Below are 27,345 nucleotides of genomic sequence, written 5' to 3' on the forward strand. Positions count from 1 at the left end.
TTAAGAACCACTATCAGACTAAGAAGGGATGCTGTAGAAACATGTGAAGCATTGCTTTTCTCCAGGAAAGAAACATGCTGTCTCTGTGTTCTCAAGCTCTGGAAATATGGGATGGATGTCCCTATTCCCAACTTATGACATTTGCACAGAAGTATTTGAATATCCAAGCCAAAATACTGCTGAGGTGAATCAAATGTAATGTCCTAAATTAGATTTTTCTCATCCCCTGTGTTCAGAAATGTGTTTATTTACACACATGGGTCTTTTAAAGTGCATTGCTTTTTTTTTTCTATCACTTACAGTATATTGACTTAGTACTAGTCATGGGTAAAGCCTACATTTTCCATTACTAAAATGTCTCTAATGTGGGTCCCTTCACTGAAAAACCACCTGATATTTGATCTTAGACATCACATGTGACAATAAAAAACTTGTAAGTATTGCTATATCTTGTACACTGGGATTGCAGTAATGAAAAAATAATTCTTTTGGTCTCTCCATAAGAGATTAGATAGGGTCTAACATCCATGTGTTGTTAGCAACTCAGCAGATTCTGTTCTGGACATAAGAAATCTGGATATTCTGTTTATAAATTCATTTGTGAAATAACGTTTTTCAGAGTTTGGACAGTTATCCATTTTACTCCTTTATATCCCATAAATTCTCTTCCGTACATGGAATCCCCACAGCTGATGCCTATGCCATCAGTTGAGGGGAAACTGAAAGGCATTATCTCTACAAGCTCTGAAACTGAGAAAGCATATCTTGATTAGATTTCCCTACCCACCCCAAATCAATGTGCAGGGCAAAACAGGTTAAATTATACCAGAGGATATGCTCATTATTCTCTATTATATAGAACTGTCACTCACAAGGAAATGGCATAAAGGACAGAACTGGTGCAGGAACCCCAAGTCGGGGAAATCATGCTATCCACAGAAACAAGAAGGGGAATTGGGAGAGACAGGCAATGGTTGAAACACAGTTGCCCCTCTCCTCAGGGATCAGTACATTTCTGAGAATGGAACACCTAGCCTTTCCATGTAGGTACAACTATACTTCCTTGATGGAAAAAGTAGAAAGAGATTCAATGAGTGCAAACTGAAGAATGTGTCTTCACTCGTAGAAGAGTATAGCCTTCACTCCCGCTATCCTCTGATTTCTGTAGAATGAACAATGTTCCTTCTACTTGAGGTGCTTTGTGTGAAGCTATTTCACAATCCAGTCTGATCCTGGTTTGGCTGTCAAGCAAATGGATCATTTTCACTGGAATTAAGTGTTCTGCTTCTGCAGTGGTCCTATTGCCTAATGGCCTGTTCTCAACCCACGCTTCCCAAGTGTCAGCATTGGAATTAAGGCTGTGCGAAGCTTCAGTTGCTGATTCAATTCGGTGGCCGAATCTCCAAATCCAAATTGAATCGGGAGACCCTTCAATATCTCTGAATCGAATCAGAACCCTCCAAATCGATTCGGAGAGATTCAATGATTCGGACATAGACACTGTTTTAAATGTTTTTTCTACATACCTCAAGGTACCAGGTGCTCATGAATGCTGACATGTTGAGGCAGATGGAGCATCCCATGGAAACACAGGGGGGTCGCCAGCATGCTCAGCAGGGGACCCAGAAGCAGACCAGAAGCACTTCTGGTCCACTTCCAGGTCCGCCGCAGGGTGTGCAGGGGAACCCACCCCCCGGCTTGGTGATTGGTGCCTCCTGGGTCTGGGGGGCACCTGGGGTCCCCTGTGGCTGAGGTGGGCGCGGGGGAGGGTCGCCTGCACGCTCAGCGGCAGACCTGGAAATTGACCAGAAGTATTTCCAGTCCACTTCTGGGTTCACGGGGGGGGGGCATGCTCCTGTGGGATGTTCCATCTGCCCCACCATCGCAGCATTCACGAGCCACACCTGGTACCTTGACGTATGTAGAAAAACCATTTAAAGCTGTATCTATGGCCGAATCACTGTTCCCCAAATGTGGCTGAATCCAAATTGAAATCGAATACAGTCCATTTCACACACCCCTAATAGGAATCCAGTGAAAGTGCTGTATTAATCCAATTAATTCATTTTGAGTTTACCCTTCGTACTACACGTTATCACAAATGTTATAGATCTATATAAATGTTAGATATATTTTTATAGTATCCTCTAATTTTGGTTTTTAAAATTGTTAGTATACCCAAGGTATGATTTTCCTAAATGTTGAGCACATGCACACCAGTTGACCCTGATGGAACTATATGTACTCAGCTCTTCTAAGTATCAAGCCCTGGCTGTATCATATCATTACCCCAAATACTGGAGTATATACAAATAGCAGACACATGAAAATTTAGAACTTAACATTTTCATAACACTTTAAAACAAATGTTGGACTAAAATGCAAAGAAAAGATGGCAAATGATTTGCATTGTTGCTTCCAGGCTCTAACAGATATATTACTAGCTTTGGATCTCTGTCTTTATGAATCCAAACACCATGACATATTTCATGTGCAGATTTCCTATTACCATTAAGGGAAATTTTGCACAGATACCAAAGGCTGACAACAACCCTTTAAAAAGTCCTATGCAGATCTGGATGTTTCATTATAATGTACCTCTGTCCAGGGAGGCAGCTGCCCTTTGCCATCCTGCCTTTCTCCCTCCAAATACTTGAACTTTCTATTGAAATGGTTATTCCTCACAAAGATAAGGAAACAAAGTATTTAGGATAAAAAAGCAGAATCCTAGTTCACTTTACATGCTGAAATGCCCCACCACATAACTGCCATTTGAGATCCTAGTCTATCTTCAGTGTGGACATGAAAGCATCTACACTGCTTTGAGCATGCAGAGTAGGCTGTGCTCTGACCAGGCATGTCTGTGGTTCCATATGTGTATACCTAAGCCCAAGTTCTGAAATTGTGATCTAGCTAGAAAAAGGACCTGCCCTTTTTCTCAGCCAAACAGCCTAGTGGTTAAGGTACTTGATTGGAAAACAAAAGACTCATCTTGTAGGCTCCTTTCACCCTGAAGGGTTTTGAACTTACATCTTTTCAGTTTCTGAGAACACTGCCTCAGTGACTAAGCCACAGGTTAGGCTAGTGGTTTTTAACCCTGTTACACTCAAGGCAACCCTCAGAAAATGCCAACCCCTATCTTTTCCTTGTTTTCTCTGTTTTGTAAAAATAATAAAGCAATTCTTCTATCACAAGGGTTCAGACACAGTTTAAAAGGTTTTTGATACCATGGACACCTATTTGAAACCTCTGGGTTTATTTTGTGAATTGTGTATATATGTCTACATATCTAATAGTCCTAATATTGAGCAGCACCATGAAACATCCTGGTTGAGAATCACTGGGTTAAGCATTGTTCAGTACCATTCTGTTCAGTACCAACTGGTAATGACCAGTTTTCTTTCAGAATAAAGAAAGCCCAGAACCTGCGCATCGTATTTACTGGCAAGTGCCCTAATCACTAGGGATGTGCGAAGCTTCAGGTGCTGATTTGATTTGGAGGAGATTCAGCCCAATTCAGTGGCCGAATCTCCAAATCCAAATCGAATCAGGAGACCAATTAAAAGGTCTGAACTGATTTGAAGCTCTCCAAATCAATTTGGAAAAGATTTGGAGAGCTTCAACAATTTGGGCAGTCCCCACTGGCTGCAGCAGGGAGCTGGATCTGGACTCCATGCTGGTAAGTAGGGGTTGGGGGTGAAGGGGCTAGAGGAGGGAGGAGGGAACCATGGGGGGACCCCTGCCAGGTGCCATCCCCTGCCTGCTCCCCCAGCTTCCCTGAGTGTCCCCTGCCCACTCTCCCAGCCCCACCCCCTATGGCTGCCCTACCCAGCCCAGCCCCAGCTCCCAGCTCTTTAAAAAAAAGCCCCTACTAACCAGCTGCTGCCAGGCAGGGGACAAACCCTGCTGTATCCCACTGCCCCCCACTTTGTGGGGGGCTCTGCCATGAGCCTCCCAACCCCCACCTGCTCTCCCAGGCCCCCCCTATGGCTGCCCTGCCTGCACCAGCTCCCAGACCTTTAAAAAAACACCACCCCTGACTCACCAGCTGCTGCAGTGGCCTTGAGGCTTCTGGGGGCTCGTGGCAGAGCCTTCCACACAGCATGGGGCAGTGGGGGGCACCAGGGATCGTCCCCCCACCTGGCAGGAGCCAGTAAGTGTGGGCTTTTTTTTTTTTTTAAGGGCCGGGAGTTATGGAGAAGCTATGGAGAATCTGAGCCTTGGAGTCATTTGTGATCTACTGGGTGCATCTACACATGCATTTTACTGCAGAGTTGACTAATTGGCTCCACAGTAGAGTGTCACTGTCTACACATGTGCAAACATTAGGGCACAGTAAATGAATTAACTCTGTCATAAGTTAGTATTGCTGGGGAAAGTACTATGTTATGTAGGAGTTATTTACTGCACAGAAAGCACCAGGAACACAGCAGTCTGAGCTGGGGAGGAGCAACCCTAAGCTGACAGCAGGCTTGGGGGGTCAGCCACAAGGCTCTGAACTTTGGGCAGTCTTGTGCCCCAGCTAGCCCCTCCACTGCCTGATGTCACCACCCAGAGCCCAGGGTTAACCCCCCAAGCCTGCTCCACCCTAGCTCAAACTGCTGTGCTCCTGGGCACATGTGAAGATCCTGCACCCAGGAGCAACTGACTTCAGCATGAACTGCACACAAGTTTATTGAGGGACACATATAGATAAGCCCACACTATAGCAGGTATTCTTTAGCACAAGGTAACATTCTGTATCCTTATATGTACATATACAAATTAAGTCACTTTTAGCAACTAATGGCCTCTATATTCATGAAAGTGGACTATGCTGTTTCTCCCAAAGGCATGCATTCTGTAACATTAGTCATAAAAGGCCAGACATGCAGCACTGATGCATGCCCTCTATGAATTATAAAAGACAACAGAACTGCTGGTGACTAACTGCCTTCTGTTCCTAATGTTGGACAATAATTCAAGCAAACTCTGTACAGAATACATCACCACCTCTTTACATTTATATATTATATGAGGGATTAGATTTTCATGTCAACTCCACTGGCCTTAAAAGAGAAAGGGGCTAGTAGCCACATTTGAGGTAGAGTTCAGCACTAAATATATTTCAGTTCTAGAAACTATGTAAGATGTCAGGCTTTCCCAAGGCCTGTATACCTATCAGGTGCTATTGAGTTTGGTGGTAAGAACTTCCCCAAAACTGTCAGCCATAATTTCTATGCTGTGATACTCAGAGGTCTAATGTAAGTAGCATTTACTTTCCAGTGCATTGTAGTGGAATCTGGTCTAGCTTGTTCTCTTTGTTCAAGGGAAAAACATCTTACGTTCTTCAGGGCCTAAGGCAGAATGACTTAAACCCAATTTTTGGATCAAACTATTTCAAAAGAAATGCCAATTAATGCCAGTGGTTTAAATTACATAGAACACATTTATCAAATATTGATTATTGACCCTATTGTGTACAGCTGTCTGTTCCTCAGACTAGAATGAAACAGGTTGGTCAACTAGCATCAACTTCATAAGATAATTGTGTCCTGTTATGTATAAACCATTGCATCTTAAGAAAATTTCCTCTGCATTCCTACTGACAGCTTTCTCCACTGTAAAGCTTGTTGTTATTTCAGAAATTGCTGTAAGACCACTCTTTTCTAACCACCCACACAACTGTTATGTGAAAAAACAAGCATCCACATTGAAAGTTTTAGAACCAAAAAGGGTTTACAGGATCTTGAAATCCCACTTGGCCAGATCTGTATAACTAAAAAATAAAACAAATCTCCTTCTTAGGTATAATGATACATACACAGAATCTTTCCAAATCTAACATAAAAGAGAATAAACTGCTTTTAAAGAAGAAAAATTATCATTCTTACAACTGATTGCATAAAATTCTTTTGGAAGAAAATAAGCTACTATCATAGAAGAATACATTTCTAAAGAAGACAGAACCCATACTAAGGTAGTATCTGGGAAAAATACATTTGAAATTCCTCTGCAATGAATAGAACTTTTTTTTTCTCCTCAGGGTGACCTCCACCTTCAGAATATGATGGTTTTATTATGATTAATAAATTTCATTTCCACAGAGAAAAAGGAACAGTGTCAGCTTAAACTTAAACCAAGTAGGTTTCTTTTTAAATGCTAATGTTTAAACACGCCCTTCCATGACACAGAAATTTAGATGCTCACAAGGTTAGCGGAGTATATTGAGAGTCCATCTGAAAATGGTGGGAAGAACTTAAGGCATACTGTCAAGCTGAAAATCAATAAACTAGTGCACAGTCACCAAGCAATCAAGTTATTCATTCATCAGCTGCTATGTTTCAGCAGACTTATTTTTTCATTTAAATTAGCATTATTTCAGTGTTCTTCTAGAATTTACACTGGAAATTATCACTGAAGGTAATTATTAACTAAAATATTTAGACATATATTTACCTTTTTTTAAAAAATGACACCTGAAGGACACAGTTTAACTGTCAACACGATTTCCTGAAGAAGTGTAATTTTACAGAAATCCTTGTTTCAAGCTATGAATACAATTGACTTTTTATTAAGAATGTACTACGTGTGCACCACTAACAGAACGCCGTGCAGTGCAGTGCCAGGATTTTTTTCACCTTGTCATTTCATCTTTTGTCATGTAAGTGTAGATGGCATGATGCTAATAAAAGTATGACCTCCATGACCAATGTGGCACATATTGTTGCTACTCAGGCTGGACCTTCAGAACAGGTGCAACAATGGGAAATTTTGAGAGAAAGACTCATGGGTAGGCAAGGACCAGTGGCTTAGAACACAGATGTAAAACATTCACTAGTGGCTAGATTCTCATGTATTATTTAATCTTTACTCAGGCAAAACTCTCATTTGATTCAACAGGAATTTCTATGAAACATGAATTAGTAATAACTTATTGCTGCCCTCTGTGGGGAACTCAACAGGATAAAAAAAGAAACGCTTAAACACTTGAAAAAGTAAATCTACATTATCTACTGGGGAAATATATATTGCAATATGTATATTACAAATGAGCAAATTTCTACCTGCACATGTACAGAATTTGCTAAGGTACACAACTAGCTATGTCAGCTTTTACCTGCAATGTATAAGAGTAAGGCGTTTGAAACTAGTAAGGCATTTTAATTGTCTCATTTTGCTAAAACCTCTAAAATGTGGGTAAGGAATCTCCTTTCCCAAAGCTAACTTCTTTAATTTTTGGCTTGTAAATCATTTGGTGCAGTGACCATATTTTCCTGTGCACCAAAGCCTGGTAATGAGGCTCCAGTCCTGATTAGGGAGTTTGGGCTTTAGCATAATTTGGAAACTGCTTAGCAACACACATTATTAGATTAACAAAATTAGCAAGGGAAAATCACAATATAAAAGCTGAAGCCATTTAACATAGTTTTCCTGCTAGAATATTTTAAGTGGTATACAATTAGTATTTTAATAAAAGTAAGTTAAAGAGTATGGAAGAACAAGGTTTGCCCCCATTGCTGGTCCAAAACCAGTAGTGAGGGAGAAAAAACAACCCACAACAACATTGGTTCTGAAAGCATTTCCTAAGTGCTTTTTTATTCTGATAAATCATGAAATGCTAAAATTTAAGGTCACATATTTTATTACTTGCTTTCTTCCCCCTTTTTTCCCATTCAGATATTGAGGAAACTGATTTATTTGAAACCAAAATCTCAGAAACTACTATCATTTTGGAAAACTGTGACTAACTCTTGCCAGTGACTGAAAACATGAATTTCAAATGTTAATGTGAGCTGATGGATGCTAAGGTCAAGTGAAAATTTAGATTGAAAAAAATAGCAATGCTGTAAATATGGTCTAATATGCCTCTTGCTATATGTCAGGCTAGAAACATATTATTTATATTAGTTGAATACTAAGAATTTTGACTTTTCTGCAAGAAGAAGCATTTTTATTGAATCTGACCTTACTTGACTATCTGATTTTAAAATGGGAAGTCCTCTGATCTTTCAGGCTTTGAACCCTGGACCAGTGTAATTTCAGTTGGCGTTAAGGGTTATTATTTTTTGACAAGGAAATCTTTTAGAAACAGATAACTTTAAGCCTCTCAACTAAGTGGATCAAACTTGCCTAAGCAGCAAGAAGTGAGCTTGGTTCTCTTAATTCTTACCACAGCTCAACAGCTCATGTGTAGGCAGGAAGCACTAATACCAGGGATGTTATGCCTCCCAGTTGGTGGGAGCCATGACCAGCAGAATTTAGAACTTTGTATTGATTATCTGATTTTCATAGCCACAGGGAAGGCAAAAGAGGATGACACAGAATTGCAATAAATAACCTTCTTAAGGCAGAGCTGGGTGGGATTCAGTGGTGATATTGCCTAAGAAAAGGTGATATTGCCTGGTTTCCCCAGATAAATGGTTCCAATGACTGGCCATGTTGGCTCTTTTATTGGTCACCTGATCATAAAGGAAGGCCTATGGCAAGTGAAAGAGAACTGCAGTACAGAGCTACTTGATGCTTAAACTACTCATTTCATAATGAGTTTCAGGGGGAGAAAAAATAACAACAACATGCTACCAGCAGAGGACTGTGTTGTAGCCAGTGTGAAATAATACTTGTTACTGATATTTTTTAACAAAAAAAAATCATATATTCTTTACTATAGTTTTTTAGTATGTTGCATTATATAGGTATGTGTAGATGAAACAGGGGCCCTAAATTGAAGTAGTGGGTTTTTAAAAACACTGCTTCAGTTTAGAGCGCTGTAAACCCGTGTCATGTCCACCCATGTCTTCCCTGCCTCTATGGCGGTGGGGAGGGGAGGGCAAGGTGCCAATGGGTGGAGCAGTCCCTGGGTAGTGAGGCCACCGCCCCCCTCAGGCGGCACCCACCCACAGGCACCTGTCTCAGGTGGTCCTGGGGAGCACTGCAGCCACAAAGGAAATGACTGGGTTCCTGTGCAGCTCATGCAGGCAGGCAGGCTCCAGGGGGAAAAAAAAAAAAAAAAAGATGAGGCTCGCTGCTTTTTTTTCTTTCCCTTCAGTGGAGCCTGCCTTCCCAGGCTGACTACACAGTCCCTGAGCCACACAGAGGCCGGTACTTTGCTCCATGACTGCAGGGTAGCAAACTAAAACTCCTCAGAGGTTAGTTTGCTGCACCCCAAAGTCATTTAAGGCGCATTATGCTGCCAAATGTGCTACAGCAGCTTGAGTTAATGCACAATACACCACTGACCCATGCAAAAATCAACACCATTAAAGTGGTGCAAAAGCATTTAACCCGCTTTAAAGTGTCATGCACACATGCCCCTCATTTCTTCCACACACGCTCTATAGTAGTAATTCACTTAAGATTTTTATTTACTCTCAGTCATTTCTGCTGTCTTGAATAAAATTACTTATTAGGGCTGTGTGAAACCTCAGTAGCCATTTTGTTTCCGAGGTGTTTCAGTCTGTTTTGGCACCCAAAACACCAAATCTGAAATGAAATGGAAGGCTCTGAAAAATCTCCAAAATGAAATGAAAGCATCCAAAATGTTTCAGAAATGTTTTGGATGTTTCAGAATATATCGGAGGCAGGCTTGAGGGGAAACAGAAAGTCAGCAGGGTGGCAGGGAAGGACTGCTCTAATACTGACATCTGTAGCTGGCTAGTGTCTGTGATCTGTCCCTGAGGTCCCTTCCAATCCCAGTGCTCTGGGGGAGACAAGGCAGCCTGCTGACATCCCGCATGCAGATCCATGGGCCTGCGCCCCCCCCTCCCCCCGGGAGAAATCCTGGCACATCCCCGCAGCCCTCCTGGCAGGGTGTGGGTACCTGGATCTGTGTGTGGGATGAAAGCGTGCTGCCTCTGCCACCTGGGGCCAGCGGCAGCACCAGTCTTCCTGATGCTTGGCATGGGCTGTGCCAAGTGCTGGTCCCAGCCAGCAGTGACAGCCAGCTGTCATCCTGTGTGCAGATCCAGGGGCCTGCACCCCCTGGGAAGAGTCTGGAACAGCCTTGCAGCCCTCCTTTTTAAGTGCCAGGAGGCGGGGGCAGGTTAAGGTGCCGGGAGGCTGGGGCAGGGGGGAGCAGCCATGGGGGCTTCTCCTGTGGCTCCCCACACTGGGGCAGAGGCAGGCACAGCCGGAGGAGCTGCAGGACACCTGGCACTTAAAAAAAAGAAAAAAAAAGTCCCACACTCCACTGCTGTAGCTGCAGCAATCAGGGTCTCTGGGGGCTCATGACAGATCCCCCTCCCCCCTCCATGCAGCTCAGGGCAGTGGGGATCACTCCCCCCTCCCGGCACCTGTGCGGCAGCTGCCCCACAGCCCAGGTGCAGTGTAGCTTCACAGGGTGCTTCATGCTGTCTGGGAGCTGGGGCCACTGGGGCTGAGTAGTGCCAGACTCCGCACTCCAGAAGGCTGGAGTCGGGCAGGGGATGGGGCCAAGCAGAGCAGCCATGGGGGCTTCTCCCATAGCCCTCCCTGCCCAGGGAGAGGCAGGCACACCTGGAGGAGCTGAGGGAGAACCTGAAGCTACCTGGCTGTGCCTGCCTGTCCCTGGCCAATCCGAATTTCCAAATCAGCACCAAAACAGCATCAAAACTCCAAAACAGATTCGGCCAAAACTGAAATGGAAATGAAACAGCTGTTTCACACAGCCCTATTACCTATATTAAGTTTTACCTTTAGAACATCAAAGGCCCACATCATCTCTACATGACATAAGATATCACTTTGCCTGTGGTTTCCCTCTCCACCAAAGAAGTTGCTTTTCTGAAAAGGATGGAGACTTGGCAGGTTTGGGGATGAATGCTGGACCTACAAGACTTAGCCAGAAAACAGTGTGCAGCCTTAGCCTCATAATGATAATACAGATTTTCTGTCACCTCTCCAAATGACATTTCCACCTCCCAAACTATTTGTAGGTTCAGGACAATGCCAGGTAGTATAAATTTAATACTAATATGCTCTTATAGAACTGGAGGGAAAGGGCCAGAGCTGATCATCTGCGCAAGACAAGGTAGGGTTTCTACAAGGGAAGCCTTATATGTTTGAGATTGTGAGATATTTTTCACTGATGCAGTTCAGCCTCCCTTTGTCACTTAAGTTGTCAGCCTTGGTATGCTTCTGAATCCTCAGGTGGTGGCAGTGGCTAGGAGTGTTTCTCATCAATTCTATCTGGTGAGAAGGGTGAGACCCTTACTTTCAGATTCAGATCTGGCCACCATCACCTATGACTTCCTACCTCAAGGCTAGACTACTGCCATGTAGGGCTGCCCTTCAAGACCACCTGGAAGCTGCAGCTGGTGCAGAATGTGGCAGCACATCTAAGAGGAGTGGGTTGCCAGGAGCATGAAACTGGTGCTCCAGAGTGTGCAATGGCTCCCAATAGCTTTCTGTGGCCTATATTTCTAAATGGTCTTGGCCCCCCAAAACCTAAGGAACTGCCTTCTTGCTTACACTGCAACACAATCCCTAAGGTTAGCCAAGACCAACCTCAGGCAAGCACCATCAGTACACCAAGTCCACTTGGCAAGTCCTCAAAGCCTACCAGAGCCTGAGCCTAGACATCTTTTGGAATTACTGAAAGACATTATATGAGTATGCATTTAGCAAACAAAGATAGGCTGAGATATTGTTTAGGGGGTTTCTATTTTATATTGATATTCTAGTTCCCTTGTAAATTGTTCTGTTCTCTTATTGTAAGATGCCCTGAGCCTTTGATGGGAAGGGTGGCATATAAAGCAAGCAAGCAAGCAAGCAAGCAATCAGTCAAATAAACAACCAAACAAAAATGTATTTCTTGCACCCAGTATGGCATCCCTCAACATTTGAAATCCTGAATAACAATCTGCACTACTATCCACAATTAGGAACTAAAAGAGCCGATCCAAACTTAGTATAAAAAGATGAAATAACAAAGTTCTGAATTATTTGACCTACTTATGCTAGGTCTGAATTTGGTCATTGGAGTTTTGCTTTTGAATGGGATAAATCTCAGATAGCTGCTTTACAGGATTTAGAGAAGTGTTGTACCATGTCTAAACATTAGTCCTTTTAAAAATTGTGAATGCCTTTGAACCTTCCATTCTCTTTCTTTTTGTTTCTAAAGACTCTAGAACTCTCTGGCACTGATAATACCTAAACAAGGAAAGTCACAAATTTTCTTGTCAAATCTTATGCATCAAGATTTTGTTTCTTTTCTGTGGGGAAAAAAGCCCCACCTGGACTATTTGTGTGGAATATTGGAAGCGTTCCAAGATTCTGGCCTCTGTTTGAATACATTTCCTTGTGTGTTTTATATTTCTTTTCCTATTGATTCCTGTCCTTCAGGGGCAATTTTCAGTGGTATAGCCTTTACGGATTGTAACAATCAAAGTAAGGTTGCTTAACTGCTGCAAAACCAGTTGTGCCTATTTCACAAGAGCTGGCATCTCCTAAGCACCTGCTGCTGTCCTATTCTCTGATTTATGTTTTTTTCAGTCAGTGCCTTTTATCCCAATTATGATAAATACATGCAGGGGAGTTTCCCACAGTGCCACTTGTTTGGCCATCAATCTTGCTAATTAGAAAAGTTTCTAATTCACAGCCACGGTTTCTCTCTTGCTTCACGGGAGGTGTCATCCCATATTCTTCTTACTGTCAAGCATGAGGTGAAGGTACAAGAACATATTCAGATGGATACAATCCCTTCTATTCCTTCCCTGTAGCTTATCATATACCTCCAACCACAGGAGGTTCTGGCCTGCCCACTTTGTCAGTCCTGGCTAATTAAGAGGAACTGGGATTGGTCAGTATTATGATTACAGCAATATCCACATACTACAAGATGCAGACCTTGTGATTTTGAAGAAGACCCTATCCCCTCCAAGTTAGTATAGAATAATGCTCCTGCCTGGTGTTAGCTGCAGGTTTTTGTTTTACTATCTTCCTTCACATGTAAAACCTACATCTGGACCACTGGCATTTATTAATAGCTGAAGGTCCCTTGTCACATAAATGAACACATTTAACTTGGTGTCCCAATCAGTTTCTAATCTAAAAATTGCCTCCTGCTTAGTTGCATTCATCTATATCATTTCTACTGGGAAAATTCAATTTCACTTTTGCTCCTGATAAGACTTGTTGTGAAGGGGTAGTGGAGACTAATGGGTACCATGGGGACCACCTCAAAAGTGGAAGTAGTTTAGCAGGAAACGAATTCTTTCTAGTTTTGTCTGTAAACCATTTTATTATTATAATTGAACCATATCTTTAACAGGCTGACTACTGTAATATTGTTTACTTGACACCATACATTTTTATGCGGCCTTCATTGTTTTTTATTCACTGTTTTAAATAAATACTTTTAAATTAAGCATTTCATATTCAATGTCTGCTAAACTTCCCATTTGTTTATTGTCTGTTGCACATGTGCATATAAAATATATTGTACATACACAGAAGGAATGACATCCATCTTTCAAGTCTCATAATTTAAGCATATTGCAGCAGCAGTTGTCTTGGTTTTCTCACTCTAAGATCTGAATACAGGGAATGTACTCATTGCCCTCCCTCCCCCCCACAACCTGTTGAGATCAGTGCAAACATAGATGATTCTCTATTTTTGTTATCAAAACAGCTTCACATTGCAAATCCTCCATTTACAAATCACAGAACCCTGGCTTTACTTAATCTTGTCATGTTGTCACATTTGACTAGCCATGCGAACTGACCTAGAACTGCAAGCACAAGGAAGGCAAGCTGTCAAAGAGATAATGACAAAGATGCTGAAAAGGGTTGCCAATGTTTTCACTGAGTGAGATAGAAGGATTAATCAAACTTACTACAGAAGAACAGAGGATAATCCAAGTGTTTACTGATTTTTATCAGCTGATCCCATGGTTGAACATCTTACCATAACAACTACGGGGAGTACTAAAAGCAATAACAAATAAAAGTTCCGTATAAGCCATGCACAACTATTTACAGCAGCAGTAAAAGGATGTTCAAACTGCCAGCATAAAAAAACCTAGAATTTGTTGAGGAAGTGTAGTTGCGTGCATTAATACATACTATTCTGGACCATGATGGCTACAACATCATTCTTATGCTATCAGACATTATTTTTTAGCTTTTTCAAAATGGAGTTTCAAAATTTGCTATTTTTTTACTGGGAAAAGAAGCATCGACATTAAAGTTAAATAAAGCACTAGAAGAAGAATCTTCCAGGTACCCCTGGTATCATTCATCTTGTATTTTGCAGGGTTAAAGAAAGAACATTGTATAATAAGAAAAGTATCTTGTTGAGAGTGATGTTTTGCCTTGTCAAATTTCAACCTGAAATGGAGTCCAATCCTTGGGTAGCAATACTGAAATAAAAGAGACTGTTCTCTAAAGGCATATGTTATCAATACTGAACATATGCCACTACACTGTCATCTAAATAAAGCTGATGCAAACATGTCTGAAACTGTAGTTTAAAATTGATTAGATTATTTCTATATATACATTCTATTTAAAAAAATCATTTTCAACTTTCATATCTGGCCCAGATCTCTCACCAGGTAATTGAACAAGCAAGACGTGAACTGTATGACGTGAGCTTTATTAATCTAATGGTAAAATCTGACTAGAAATGGACCTTGTAGGAAGTAGAGCTTATAGGCATTTCAATCATTCTTACGTATTGCTGGAAATTTCCATTCATTTTTAAATAATTGCCTTAGCTATATACTCTTTTTGCTTCATATGCAAAATCTGCACAGGTGTTAAATTCCACGTAGAGTGCAATGGCGCCATATGGGAATGTCACAAACCTTGCAATCAAGTGACTGTAGGTAGTAAATATCCCATACAAACCATTTAAAGCCTCTTAGGGTACCTGTTTCTCTCTTCTTATACAAACAAAGTAATGCAATCAAATCCCATCAGAAAACCACACTGTTTACTAGTTTTCCTAACTAGGGGGGGAAAAAAAACTAATCAGGTCTTTCCTCATTTCTGGAAAGAGAAAGCATTTATCTTTCACCACAGCATTTTCTCATAATTTTTGTCTGAGATTTTATGTTTTTAAAACCTGCTAATACATTTCATTTGTCCACACACATTCTCTCTTTCTGTCACTTTTAAGAATGGTAATGATTGAAAATGTTAAATGAATGAAGTAATAGCTACTAGAGACTTGTTATATCTACCACACTTCAGTCAGAAAGCAGATTCATAACATACACAGGTCTTTCATGCCAAAAGCATAAATGGTATTGGCACTTTGGAGGAAAACAGTATCTATCAACTGTACAACCCCAATGGATTTTGCTGTTCATGTATAGCAGTCACTAAGAGTTAAAAGTTACAGGAAGATAGTAAGAGAGGTATACATCTAGGATATTAATGCTTTCCTTTTATTACATAAGATCATAAAAAGTAAAATGTATGTCCCAGCATTCACATGGAAAAGATGCCATAAAATATAATTTTTTCTTCAGGGAATATGTATTTTGATGTTATAAAACTCAAAGAAAATGATTAATTAAGGTCTCCTTTTGAAAATTAATTTACATACACAAAAAATACTATAGGAATTCTGCTTGTAACTAGCAAGCTTGAAATATCAGGCCACGTTATGTTTCTCATAAGGATCCTGTTAGGTGCAAAGTGATTATTTATCTCAGGACTGGGCCCCTTGTAATGAATTTTGCCTTCATATAACTATCCTAAGTGATGGGTTGCAGAGAGTTCTTTAGAGACCTTCATTAAAGGTTTACCATTCAAATGAAGGGAAGTTTCTGATGTTTTCTCTAACTCTGGTCTACATTCTGTTTGCATCCTCTTTAAACATTCCTACCAGAGATGACCTAGCCACAAAGCATATTTCTTCTGAAGAGTAAGTATTTTGGCCTCAGAATACATCAGATTCCTTCAAGAGATTTTTAAAGAGTTTTACTTTTAAAGAGTTTCCTAGGGGAGGATCCCCCTGCCAAGTTGTTTATGTATGTATATGCAGTATTTACAACCCCCATGTTGTTACATTTGGTTAAATTGCTTAATTGTAAACAATAACATAATGAAGAAGGGAGCAACTGTGGTACCAGCCCAGGACACTGACCCTGGGGTTTCAAATGTAGCAGCAGCTGCACTATCCCATGTGCTGCTGCCACCCTGTGTGCGGAAGTATCGAATGCTTCTGATTTTAAAAGTAGCATAATTACCCTTCAGAAAAAAATGTTACATGATTTAAGTTTAATTTATCTCTGGTATGGATGATGAAAGGAGCTAGGAAAATCACCCCATACACATTTCCCCCTTCAATGTGGTACAGAAATGTTAACCTCAGTTTTACTTATTAGTTGCATTATTATTCATCAATACACAGACAACAATTAAAAAAAAAAGTATCCTAAAGCATGAACCTGATGAAATTTGTCATGCAAGCTAGGGATTTTAATCAATACACCTTTAGTTACTTACATTATACTGTTAAGGATATGGACCCAAGTGTGAATTCCTTGCACAACCAAGACTCCTCTTGACCCCAGTGTAAGGTTTGGGTATGTAAGGAATGCAAGACCAGGACTCTCATTAGCTAACTTACTCATGCTGCATGACAAGAAAAGCACCTCTTTTCAACTGTTCATCAATTTTTCCATTGTTCTTAGAACCGTATTCAATCACATATTCCTACATTGCATATGCTGTGCTCCTGGCATAGGTTAAACAGAGAATCCCGAACCCAAATGTGGCCAGAATATGAAATGCTATCTTTTTAAATATGATGAGATTTTCAATTTTAAGTTCATTCTGTTACTGATTTAGCATTCTAAACACGTTATGTTAAATCAGTTTGTAGGTTAAAGAAAAATGTTTAAGATAATATCTAAAAACATTATTTGCAAAGGTCAATACATATTCTCTTTGCTAATGGCCTTATCTTTTTCACTGACAAAAATTGTAGGATCTTGACTTGTTCATGTACAGATTGCTATGTTGTAAAGTGCATATTCTTCTTTCATTTGCTGTTGCTGCTATCTTTAAATAAATAAATAAATGTTTAATACCAACATTTTATATTAGACTACATTATCCTTCCATCATTGTGCACGCAGAGCTCCTGCAAAGTCAATAGTATTTTTTGTAAAGAGCAATGGCAGAATATGGCCCAATGCTATTACTATTTATTTTGGCTTATGTACAGATCTTCATGTTACATAGTAAAATAATACCAAGCTTACCTGAATCAAGACTAAAACTGTTTCAGACTATATTAAGTAACAGACAAGAATTGTCTTGACATATGCTGTATATTTATAAGATTTCTATTAGAATATATCTTATAAAAACCTTATTTGTTTTTTAAAATCCAGCTGGTTACAATAACATTGTGTTAGTGAAGAAACCGAGGGCCTTTACTTACTAGAGGTGATGCTCTGATGACAGAGAGATCTTCTTTCCCACTATCCTACCCACAGATACAGACTTCAAGAGTGCTTTAGGGTCTGCAGTACCCTTGTGGGCACCATTTGCCCCCAGAGAGTCGCACAGAAAACTCAAAAATCCATAGTACTTACAATGTCCTATATATATGAACAATTTTATTCCTCTCTCTATTTCTTTTTTTAAAGTCAAAATCTTGATTGCACTGTAAATCGATATTTCCTTTTAAGAAGCTTCAACACTGAGATTTCCTTTTAAGAAGCTTCAACATATTCTTACTTTTCTAGATCACATTATATTGAAAGTAGAAATAAAACACCAAAGTCAGCAAAATAACCTAATGTCTTTTATATGGCAATGCCTAAAGGCTTCAAGCTATAACTTAGTGAAACTATTCCAAAGATTTATATTATGGACTTTACTAAGCTTTCTCTAGTGATTAACTGCAGCATGTGAAAAAGGATATTGAGACCTGGATGGATGCATCAAGAAGTATCAATGATTGTTACCTGCAGAGGTGTTACAAGAAATTTCATCTGCTGCAACGAAGACGAATTGATTTCTGCAAGAGAAGATAAAATTCACAATACTGCTTGCTGACTGGGAAATGTGCTAGCTGCCAATTGACTTGATGTTTACAGATGGGGTAGGGTAAGGGTGCTTAATTTTAATGAATGTAGCAAGAAAAAGTGTTGACGTATTTCAGTACTGTAGAGTTTATAAGGATCATGAGGTAGACATGCTGGGATCTTTTAAATGAAATAATGGTGACATTTGAATATGGACTATGTACAGACTCTTGCGCTGGAAGCTTCATGTTTAGTGCTACAAATATGTCATGCTAAATATATATCTATAAGTTTAAAAACTCAAACTTTATTTATATTAATGTATATGCTAAAGGGCACTATTGAAAAAATATGTAAAAACCTACAGTTTGCAAGAAAAATGTAATTTACTAAGTAAAGCCTATAGAAGAATACTTAAAATAAAATATTTTTGTACTTCTGTATTATGCCAATACAGAAAATGCATTTTCTGCCATTTCTGAGACAGGATCTATGATGTAGTATATTCTTGTATATTGTCATCTGACTACTAGTAAAGATTTGATGCAGAACACTGAACACAGTAAGTTAGAAAAATGATTGGTTTGATATGACTTCTCTTGCAAAATTCTTTTTTTCACCAAATAATATAAAAAAGAGAAATTCTAAATACACTTTAAAGAAAAACTACATTATTTCCCAAATCATGCTTCCTTTACCCATACTGCAATTCTAGGACTCACAAGGAGTATGCAGGATTTCGGCCATAGCATGCTTTCTGATTTAATCAAGGATCTGGATTATTAAAGAATCATTACCATCAATTTGTGCTATTATATGAAAGTATGTATTTCTCCCTGATATTCTTTGAGCTATGCAGGTTTAGGAAAGAAGCTGGTGCCAAGTTTTCAAGCTTAGGTACTGTTTTATTTAAAACTTCATATAGTTCCTACATCACAGAAACCTGCACATCCGTGCAAGTCCACAATTTAGGAACTAGATTCAACATTTGCACTGAGACCTCAGTCCTACAAGGTGTTGAATTTTTTGGACCAGGAACTAAGTTCCCATTGAAGTCTGGGAAGTTCAGGGGTGTAAGATCTCAAAGGAGTGCCCAGCACCTTGCAGGCTTAACACTAAGGGACCAAAATCTATTTTGATTATTTTACCATTAATGTTAAACATTTTCCTGGAGTCCTGTGCTCAGGGTAATTAAAATATTCTAATTTTGATAAGCTATACAGGTTTCTATAATCTATACAATATATAGCCAAGCTTTTTATGGTTAAGATCGAGAGGTATATTATTGACTGTGACCTCTATTGGAAATATTATATCCTGCACTTTCAGGGAGGCTAAATTAATTATCAAACTGTGCATTACCACTTTTAATTCTGTTATTCTCAAAATGCTGCATAGGCTGGAATTTTGTTTCTCAATTTTTTTATCTGCATTATTTTAATAATCTAGTGTTATTTATCCTGCATAGTGTACCAAAGAGCTGAAATCTAACTCAAAGCATTTAAATGCATCATTAGGAATATAAAGCTATTCTGCATTTAATATGCAACTTCTACTATCTCTTATATTGTGAAAAGACTGCACATAGAAGTATTTTAGTGTTTGCCTAACAAAAGCTCCTTTTGAAAGCAAATCAGACACTATATCTATTGGTCCACAGGAAATCTGTAACTATGAGGAGACTGGTGTCTTCCTTGTATATAGCTGACCCTATGTTAACATATATAAGTAAATAAAATATTTTCTACTCGACATCTTCCACATAGTGCTGATTTAGGATATGGTAGTTAGAGGAGGAAGTCCCTTTTACAGGGAAGGAATCAGACTCTTTCCAATCCAGCTGCTTTTTTCATACAACTTTTACTCATGTGTTAATCCTTAGACATCAAATCAAAGAAGGATTTTTAGGATTAATATGCTGTATTTGCTAGTTATGGAACCTCAGAACAATCATTCCTATGTCTCGTCTATTTGACCAATTTCTATAAATCATAGATTGCTCAATGGGCTGAAATGGTCATTTTTTCCCCCTCTGTTTCTAATTGAGTATACATATAAAAAATGTCAAAAGTGCCTGAACAGAACTGTGGAGGCAGGTCATTATCCAAAGAGACAAGCCTTTTAAAACTGCCCAAGTAGAGCCCTTGTTACACTCCTGCAGTGTTCACAGAAATGCATCATTTCTTCTTGTACTTAGCTTTTGCATATTTTATTTTAGAAAATCATAAATCAGTTTTTTTAAGTAAAGTTGAAGGCAACCATTGATTAGTATAACAACAATTGTTGAGAAAACTAAAGTACTCATATATTATTTACTTTATGGGCAAGTACACGTAGTCACTGGAATGCGACAGCCAAATTCAATTTATTATGAATAATTAGATACTATCACTAATGATTCCAGTCATTTGCCTGGTAATTTGATCATCTTAATGTCTTTGTAGTGATTGTCTCTATTGTTTAATGGCTGTACTTCTTTATTATTTACAGGATATATATACCTAGAACGAGAGTTAATAATAAGAAATTTCTCTATAGACACGGGAACGTGTTATTTGTGTCTTCTGCAGGAAGCATAATTATTCACTGTGGGCAAAATCCTGTGCAACCTCTTATGAGAGCAATACAACTGATTTCAACATGACTTCTTGCCTGATTTAGGCAAGCAGAATGTAGCCCATAGAATGCAGATTCACTCTATCTACACCTAAATACAGTCCAATAAAGGAAATTAGAGATGGAAAAGACCTACTAATTTAATGTGTTTCTTTGCAAATGCAGAACTGTTCCCTTTACCATAAGATCAACAATTAAATTATTCAGGTGATAAGGACAACTCCACTTACAAAACTAGATTATAATCTAGTAGTAATATAGATTTTAAATTAAATATATTACAGTAACGTAAACATTTCAAGAAACAAAGTGAATTGGTTTTAAAGAGCTTCTCCATTAATACTATGGGACTACTTGATACATTTTAACTTGAAATATGGACAATGAACCACTCTAAAAAGAATAACTTAAAATGTACTGCTATATAATTACAATTGATCCTTATTTGAAAGGAAATGTGAAAAGTTAATTTTTACTGCATATATACTTTAAAAAATCTTGTGTTGCTTTAAATCTATCCAAAGAATGCAACCATGTCCTAAAAAGAAGCATAGTTTTATGAGAACTGCTGCTCTACTATTAAATCCAAATTCTCCCACTATGACTTAAACAGTTGAATTAAATCTGCACCTTTAAAATTTTTATAGAAATAGAAAATGTATACTGATGGCCAAGATGTTTATTTTATTTAAACAAAATTGAAGAGAACTAACAAACGGTAAGGAAAACAAAATGGGAAAAAAGAATACTGAAGGAGTAACATGGTAAATAATAAAGATGTTTTAAAGTCAAATTGATCATAAAAACTCATATGGCCTGATTTCCAGTTGCCCTATTCCTACGTTTGGGGCAGAAACAGGCACAAGGAAGCAAATGTGCCATTAAGGTTTATTTTGAATCTGTTAGTGCCCTGCCCCACAGCATTAGTGATGTTCTGATTTGCTTTCCTTTACCTCTTAAACCAGGGGTGTCTAATTCATCTGGGCCTGGATAGAGCATAGGGCTGCTCCAGGGGTTGGACTGGGCTCACAGGACCTTCCCCTTCCACTCCCCTACCCTTCCCCCTATTCCTCTTCCTCCTCCCAGCAAACCTAATCCATCAGCTGCTCCAGTTGGTCTGAGACCCATGCCAAGTACAACGCAAATCTCCAAGCAGCTGGAACAGGTACCATGTACAGCATGGTATAGCTGCAGGAGCAGCTGCACTAAAGACAGTGCCCTCCCTAACAGCTCCAGGACTGTTACTAATAACAGGACATCCTGCAGATGCTGCATGTGGTGCCTGTTCCAGCCAGTTTGGGACCTCCACTGCATATGGTGTTTGCAAGTACCACATGCAGCATGGAGCCTGGACCTGCTGAAGCAGGCACTGTGTCCACCACACATCCCTGAGCAGGCATTACATATGGCACAGTCTGGCCATAGGGCAGCTGCACTGCACACTGTACCACATCAGCAGCTCCAGGACTGCACCACACATACCACCTGTGCTAGCCAGTACCTGTCGTGCAAATGGCACCTGTGAGCATCATATGCAGCACAGGTCCAGGAGTGGGCTGGAGTGGGTGCCATGTGTGGCATGGACCCCAGAATGGGCACCATATGTGGTCTAGTCAGGCTGGGGTGGCCACTGTGTGCAGCACTATGCTGTAGGTGGTACCTGCTTCAGCTGCTTTGGGATCCATGCCACATGCAGTGCAGGTCCCAGACTGGATGGAGCTGCTGCAAGGTGACACATGCTGGGGGAGGGGAAAGAAAGGAGGTCTATGAGCCAGATGCATCTTTTGGACCCACCCTGCACTGCAGATACGTGCTGTGCCCCTTGTGACTCTAATCAGACAGAAGGGCAGCACCGGGGACCAGATGGAAGGGCTCTGTGGACCAGATATGACCCTCTCGCCATGTTTGACACTCCTATGATAAGGTCAATTTGGCAGAGTGACCACACTCCTAACCTGTTCCCTATCTAGGGGTAAGATTACATTAGGGCTGTACAAAGCTTCAGGTGCTAATTTGATTTGGAGGAGATTCAAGCTGATTTGGTGGCCAAACTCTGAATTTGAATCAAATCAGGAGACCAGTAAAAAGGTCCAAATCGATTCGAAGCTCTCGATTCGAAGGAGGGGGAGGGGACCATGGGGGGACCCCTGCCAGGCCCCATTCCTGCCTGCTCCCCCAACCTCCTTGAGCACCCCCTTCTTTTTTTTTAAAGAGCTGGAAGCTGGGGCTCGGAGAGCAGGTGGAGGATGGGGCTCATGACAGAGCCCCCCACACAACACAGGGCAGTGGTGGGGGGAGGTGGGGTTCCCCTCCTCCCCCACTTGGCAGCAGCCAGTGAGTGCCGGGTTTTTGTTTTTTTTAAAGAGCCAGGAGGCTGGGGATGGGCGGGGCAGCCATTGACAGGGCTGAGAGAGCAGGTGGGGATGGGGCCTGTTTGATTTGAAGATTCAGTCGATTCGGCAGTGGCTGAATCTCGATATCAGATTCAGCTGAATTGATTCGGGACTGTTATTTTAATAACTGAATTGAATCACGGTCCTCTGAATTGGCCAAATTCGAAGCGAATACTAACTGCTTCGCACACGCCGAGATTACACATTAAAATTAGACCATGTTAAGAGCACTTAAAACGTGAATGATCACACATGAAGGCTTGTTAACAAGTTAAGTGCCCTCTAAATGTTTTATAGTTACGCCACTTCAGGCAAGGATTACCTCTGAACTATGCGACCTAGCTTGAGTTAATTTAACTTCTTAGTTGAGATCACCAGTTAAGATAAAGCCACCAATTTGCAATGCTCTAGTATTGCAGGAGACAACGGTCCCAAGTGGACTAGCTATCATCCAATACACTATGGCTCTGGACTGACAGCTGGGGAAAGCCAGGCAGCAGCTGAGTGGAAAGGGGGTGATTGGAAAAAGGGAGGGGAAATGGGTGAAGGGGGTCAGGGAGGTCAAGGAGAGAGGAACATGAGGCAAAAGGGAAGGGGAAAGAGGGAGGGGGACCAAGAACAGGGAGGGAGCAGATGGGTAGGGAGCTTCCAGGCTGCTGTCCCTTTGCCCTCTGACCCCCAAATTGACCCCCTACCACCAGATTGCCTCCCTGCCATCCTGACTGCCTCCTCTATCCCCCCACCCCTGAATCACCCCTCTGATTGCCACCTGAGCCCTCCCATCAGCCCCGCCACAGCCAGGTGCTGCCCTGGTACCCAGATCAGCCTGAGAGCAGCAGCAGTAATCAGTGTTTCCCCTCCCTGCTTGTTCCTGGGCTCTCTGCAGCCTGAGCTGTGTCCACATGCCTAGATCCAAGATTTTCCTTTCAACTTCTAGGGCACGTCTGAGCAATGCACATTAGAGAAGGTATTACCCCTTAACTTGTGACTGATCACTAGCACACACTAACCTTAACCCCGACTAAAATTGTTTACAACTAGCAACTCCTAAGTCTAACTCTAACGTGTAATCTCACCATAGGTGTTTGTTCTGTTTTGTTTAGGTTCTAAGACTGTTGTAAAAGCTGAGAATCTGGCCAATTATGACTGGATTCAGTTTAAAGAAAAAACCAAACAAAAAGCCCTGTTTTTGACTTAACCTCTAGAGCACAAATCTTGTTCTTATTATGAGTACTTGAGGCACATCCATCCTGTGTCCTGCAACGGTTTCACTTATGACAGAATGGAGGATGGCTTTAAGGGATGGGCCTTTATAAATGAATCTGCCTGACAACCCTCACATTTATGTATCAAGAATACCTTGGGGGCTGCAGTATTTTTTACAGGACAGTTTCAATTGTGGTTCATATACTCAGGATGGTGGAAGTTTCCTCCTGTCCCTCTGTATTATGCCCTTTTTCATTTGAAAGGTGGTTAAGTCCTTACATAACAAGATCCTTCATTAGCTATGTTGAATCACAGTAATCATCTATAATCTAAGGAGTTAGACTGGAAAAGGAACCAAGCTGGGACCCAAGAATTCTTTTTCAATGGGAGTGACTTAGGAAGCACAGGCGTGCAATGGTTCCAAGTCCAGACACAAACTAAGATCTAAACTATGATATCAGAACCTCTGTCTGTTTATATAGCGCCAAACATCAGAAAGGATGACAAAGCATTTATAGGATTCACTTTGCCAGCTGGCTAAAAGCAGACAAATACTAAATTAGCCTGTTAGACAAGGTCTAGATATACAATTAGTTAACACATAAGTTCAAACTAGTATTGAAGACTATATTTTCTAAATTAAGCTGGACTACTCTTTTTTATGTACCATCTTCTGAGTATCGTGTCACTATTGTCACTATAAATTAAGGATTTTTGAAGGCAGAAACACACTTTAGAATCCTAGGGTGCCTATACACACACAGAGAGGCTGCTCCAAGGTGTTGCAATTACAACATGTCAGAGCAGAATCGATTAATCAAGTCTGCTGGAGCGTGATAATTACTGCGCTCCAGGAGACTCCAGTGTCACATATATCAGTGTCCCAGTGCTGAAAAATGGTGATGGAGATGCTTTAACTAAATCTGGTTCAACGAACTTTAGTTAAAGCACCTGTACTGCCATTTTTCAGTGCATGTGATGCTCTGGGTGCTATAATTAGTCCCCACCCCACCTCCTGGAGCATATCTATAAATGCCGCTACAGCCTGAGGCTGGCAAACCTGCCACTTTGGAAAGCCTGCAGGATTATTAGGGGTGATCTGATGGCCACCTATAAGTTTATCAGGGGTGACCACCAGTATCTGGGGGAACGTTTGTTCACCAGAGCACCCCAAGGGATGACGACTAGGTTGAATGGTCATAAACTACTACAAGACCGTTTCAGGCTGGACATAAGGAAGAATTTCTTTACTGTCCGAGCCCCAAGGTCTGGAACAGCCTGCCACCGGAGGTGGTTCAAGCGCCTTCATTGAACACCTTCAAGAGCAAACTGGATGGTCATCTTGCTGGGATCCTATGAACCCGGCTGACTTCCTGCCCTTTGGGCGGGGGGCTGGACTCGATGATCTTCCGAGGTCCCTTCCAGCCCTAATGTCTATGAAATCTATGAAATTAGTAGAGTACATGTATTTGCTTACATTTGCTTTCAATATAGTTCTGATCAGGTTGAAGAAGTTAAATAGCAGATGAAGCACAAAGCAAGCAACCCCTGCACCTGATTTCACAACTCACCTCTCCAATACATTATTTTATTTCTACTCATTCTGTCAAAATGTTCAGACGTAACCCCTCTTCTCCACAGCTTTTAGTGTAGAAATCTTCAGAAGCATTCATTTATGGCCACTCCCCACAGAATCCTTAGGGAATAGAAAGGTTTCTCTGCAACAGAAAAGGCTGCTGACCTTGCTCCCAAACCTGGCTAATCTGTCTGCACAGTTTGCATCCCTCTACTTTCTCTGACACCCAGTAAACTCATAGTTTCTTGATCGCACAGTTTCAGTGGGACACAGCTTCCTGTAGAGCAGAGTGCATTGTATATGTAGGGGATGGTACTTATGAGTTTTAGCTTGCAAACTCCTACTGACCACTTCTGGCACATACGCGTACCACTCAACCTCAAAGGAAGCTATACCACACTGACATGTTTTCCTCTTTAACACTGCCTGTTTTCTCTTTGAAATATATTCTATGTAGACATTACAAATATAATAAAGGGGAGATGGAGCTAAAACATTAAAAATGCTTTCTGTTAATATAACAGGCAAATTATGAGGAAAGGAATTTTTTTTAGAATACTTAAAAACTTCTCAATTAGAACTAATCTTCAAATTACAAAATGGAAAAACAACTGTTTCTGATTTTCTCATATTCAACTTTGATGTACTCATGCAAATCATCAGTGTGGATTATGGGTACTGCTTGGACTACATTTAATTAGGGGTTCAAACAAGAAATCTATTTTAGTCACAGAAAATTAAGCCTCCAGAAACAGCTGACAAAAATGTAATAGATTAAGGAGATGGGGTGACTCACAGATATATTTTCTCAGGCTTCTCGCTTCAAAAAGGTGTGCTGAAAGACCAATTAATCTTCCAAAGTGCATGTTGCTGAACAGTCATTTGTAACTGTGCTGATATTATATATATGAAACATATATTTATACCCTAACGGTGCCTATACATGAGCAGTGAGGCTGCTCGGACATGCTGAAATACTAGTGTGTCAGAGCAGACTCAATTAATCGAGTCTACTGGAGCACGGCAATTGCCGCGCTCCAGCAGCCTCCTGCATCTTGTGTATCAGTGTCCCTGTGCTCATTGAATGAGCTTTAGTTCAAGCACCACTGCCACCATTTTTAAGTACAGGGACACTGATACATGAGACATGGCAGTGCTGTAATTAGAGTGCTTCTCAGAGCTACTGTAATTAAAGCGATGCCCCCACCACCCCAGAGCACATGTAAAAGTACCCTAAGGTACATAGTAATGCACACATTACTGCTGTATTTATGGAAAGTTATAAGTAATCTTTTAAACATATTTATCAAGGTCAGAATGACTTTTTGTATTGAAGATATTTATTATTATTTATTTTCCCTTTCCTGATATAGCCTTAGAAACCTATGTGTGCTACAGAAAAGGGGTGTCCCTTTATAAATATTTGAATGGGAGTTTGCTATCATGTTACATGTATATATAGACAAATGCAACTTCAACAAATCTTCTAAATAAAGGCTAAACTATTTTATTGCAAACATTCATGGCAAATTAAGGTTGGATGAGGCACAGAGGGTTACATCAGAGCATGTGTTTCTGTACCACAGTCCTAATTGCTGCCAAATGG

At 40.5% G+C, this 27,345-nt stretch overlaps 1 protein-coding gene across 5 annotated transcripts in view; it reads right to left on the minus strand.

The window, feature by feature from the left end:
- RBFOX1 (RNA binding fox-1 homolog 1) overlaps window positions 1-27,345 on the minus strand; it is a 1,278,833-nt gene that overhangs the window by 4,348 nt on the left and 1,247,140 nt on the right. The window contains exon 12 of one of the 5 annotated variants that reach the window (XM_025203692.1): window positions 17,889-17,941. The exons of the other annotated variants lie outside the window; for them this stretch is intronic. Within the exon in view, the coding sequence (XP_025059477.1) occupies window positions 17,889-17,941 (53 nt within the window). The remainder of the gene's footprint in view (window positions 1-17,888; window positions 17,942-27,345) is intronic. 5 annotated transcript variants of the gene reach the window in all.

Source organism: Alligator sinensis, unplaced genomic scaffold, assembly GCF_000455745.1.
Source record: "Alligator sinensis unplaced genomic scaffold, ASM45574v1 scaffold404_1, whole genome shotgun sequence".
NCBI classification, from domain to species: Eukaryota; Metazoa; Chordata; order Crocodylia; family Alligatoridae; genus Alligator; species Alligator sinensis.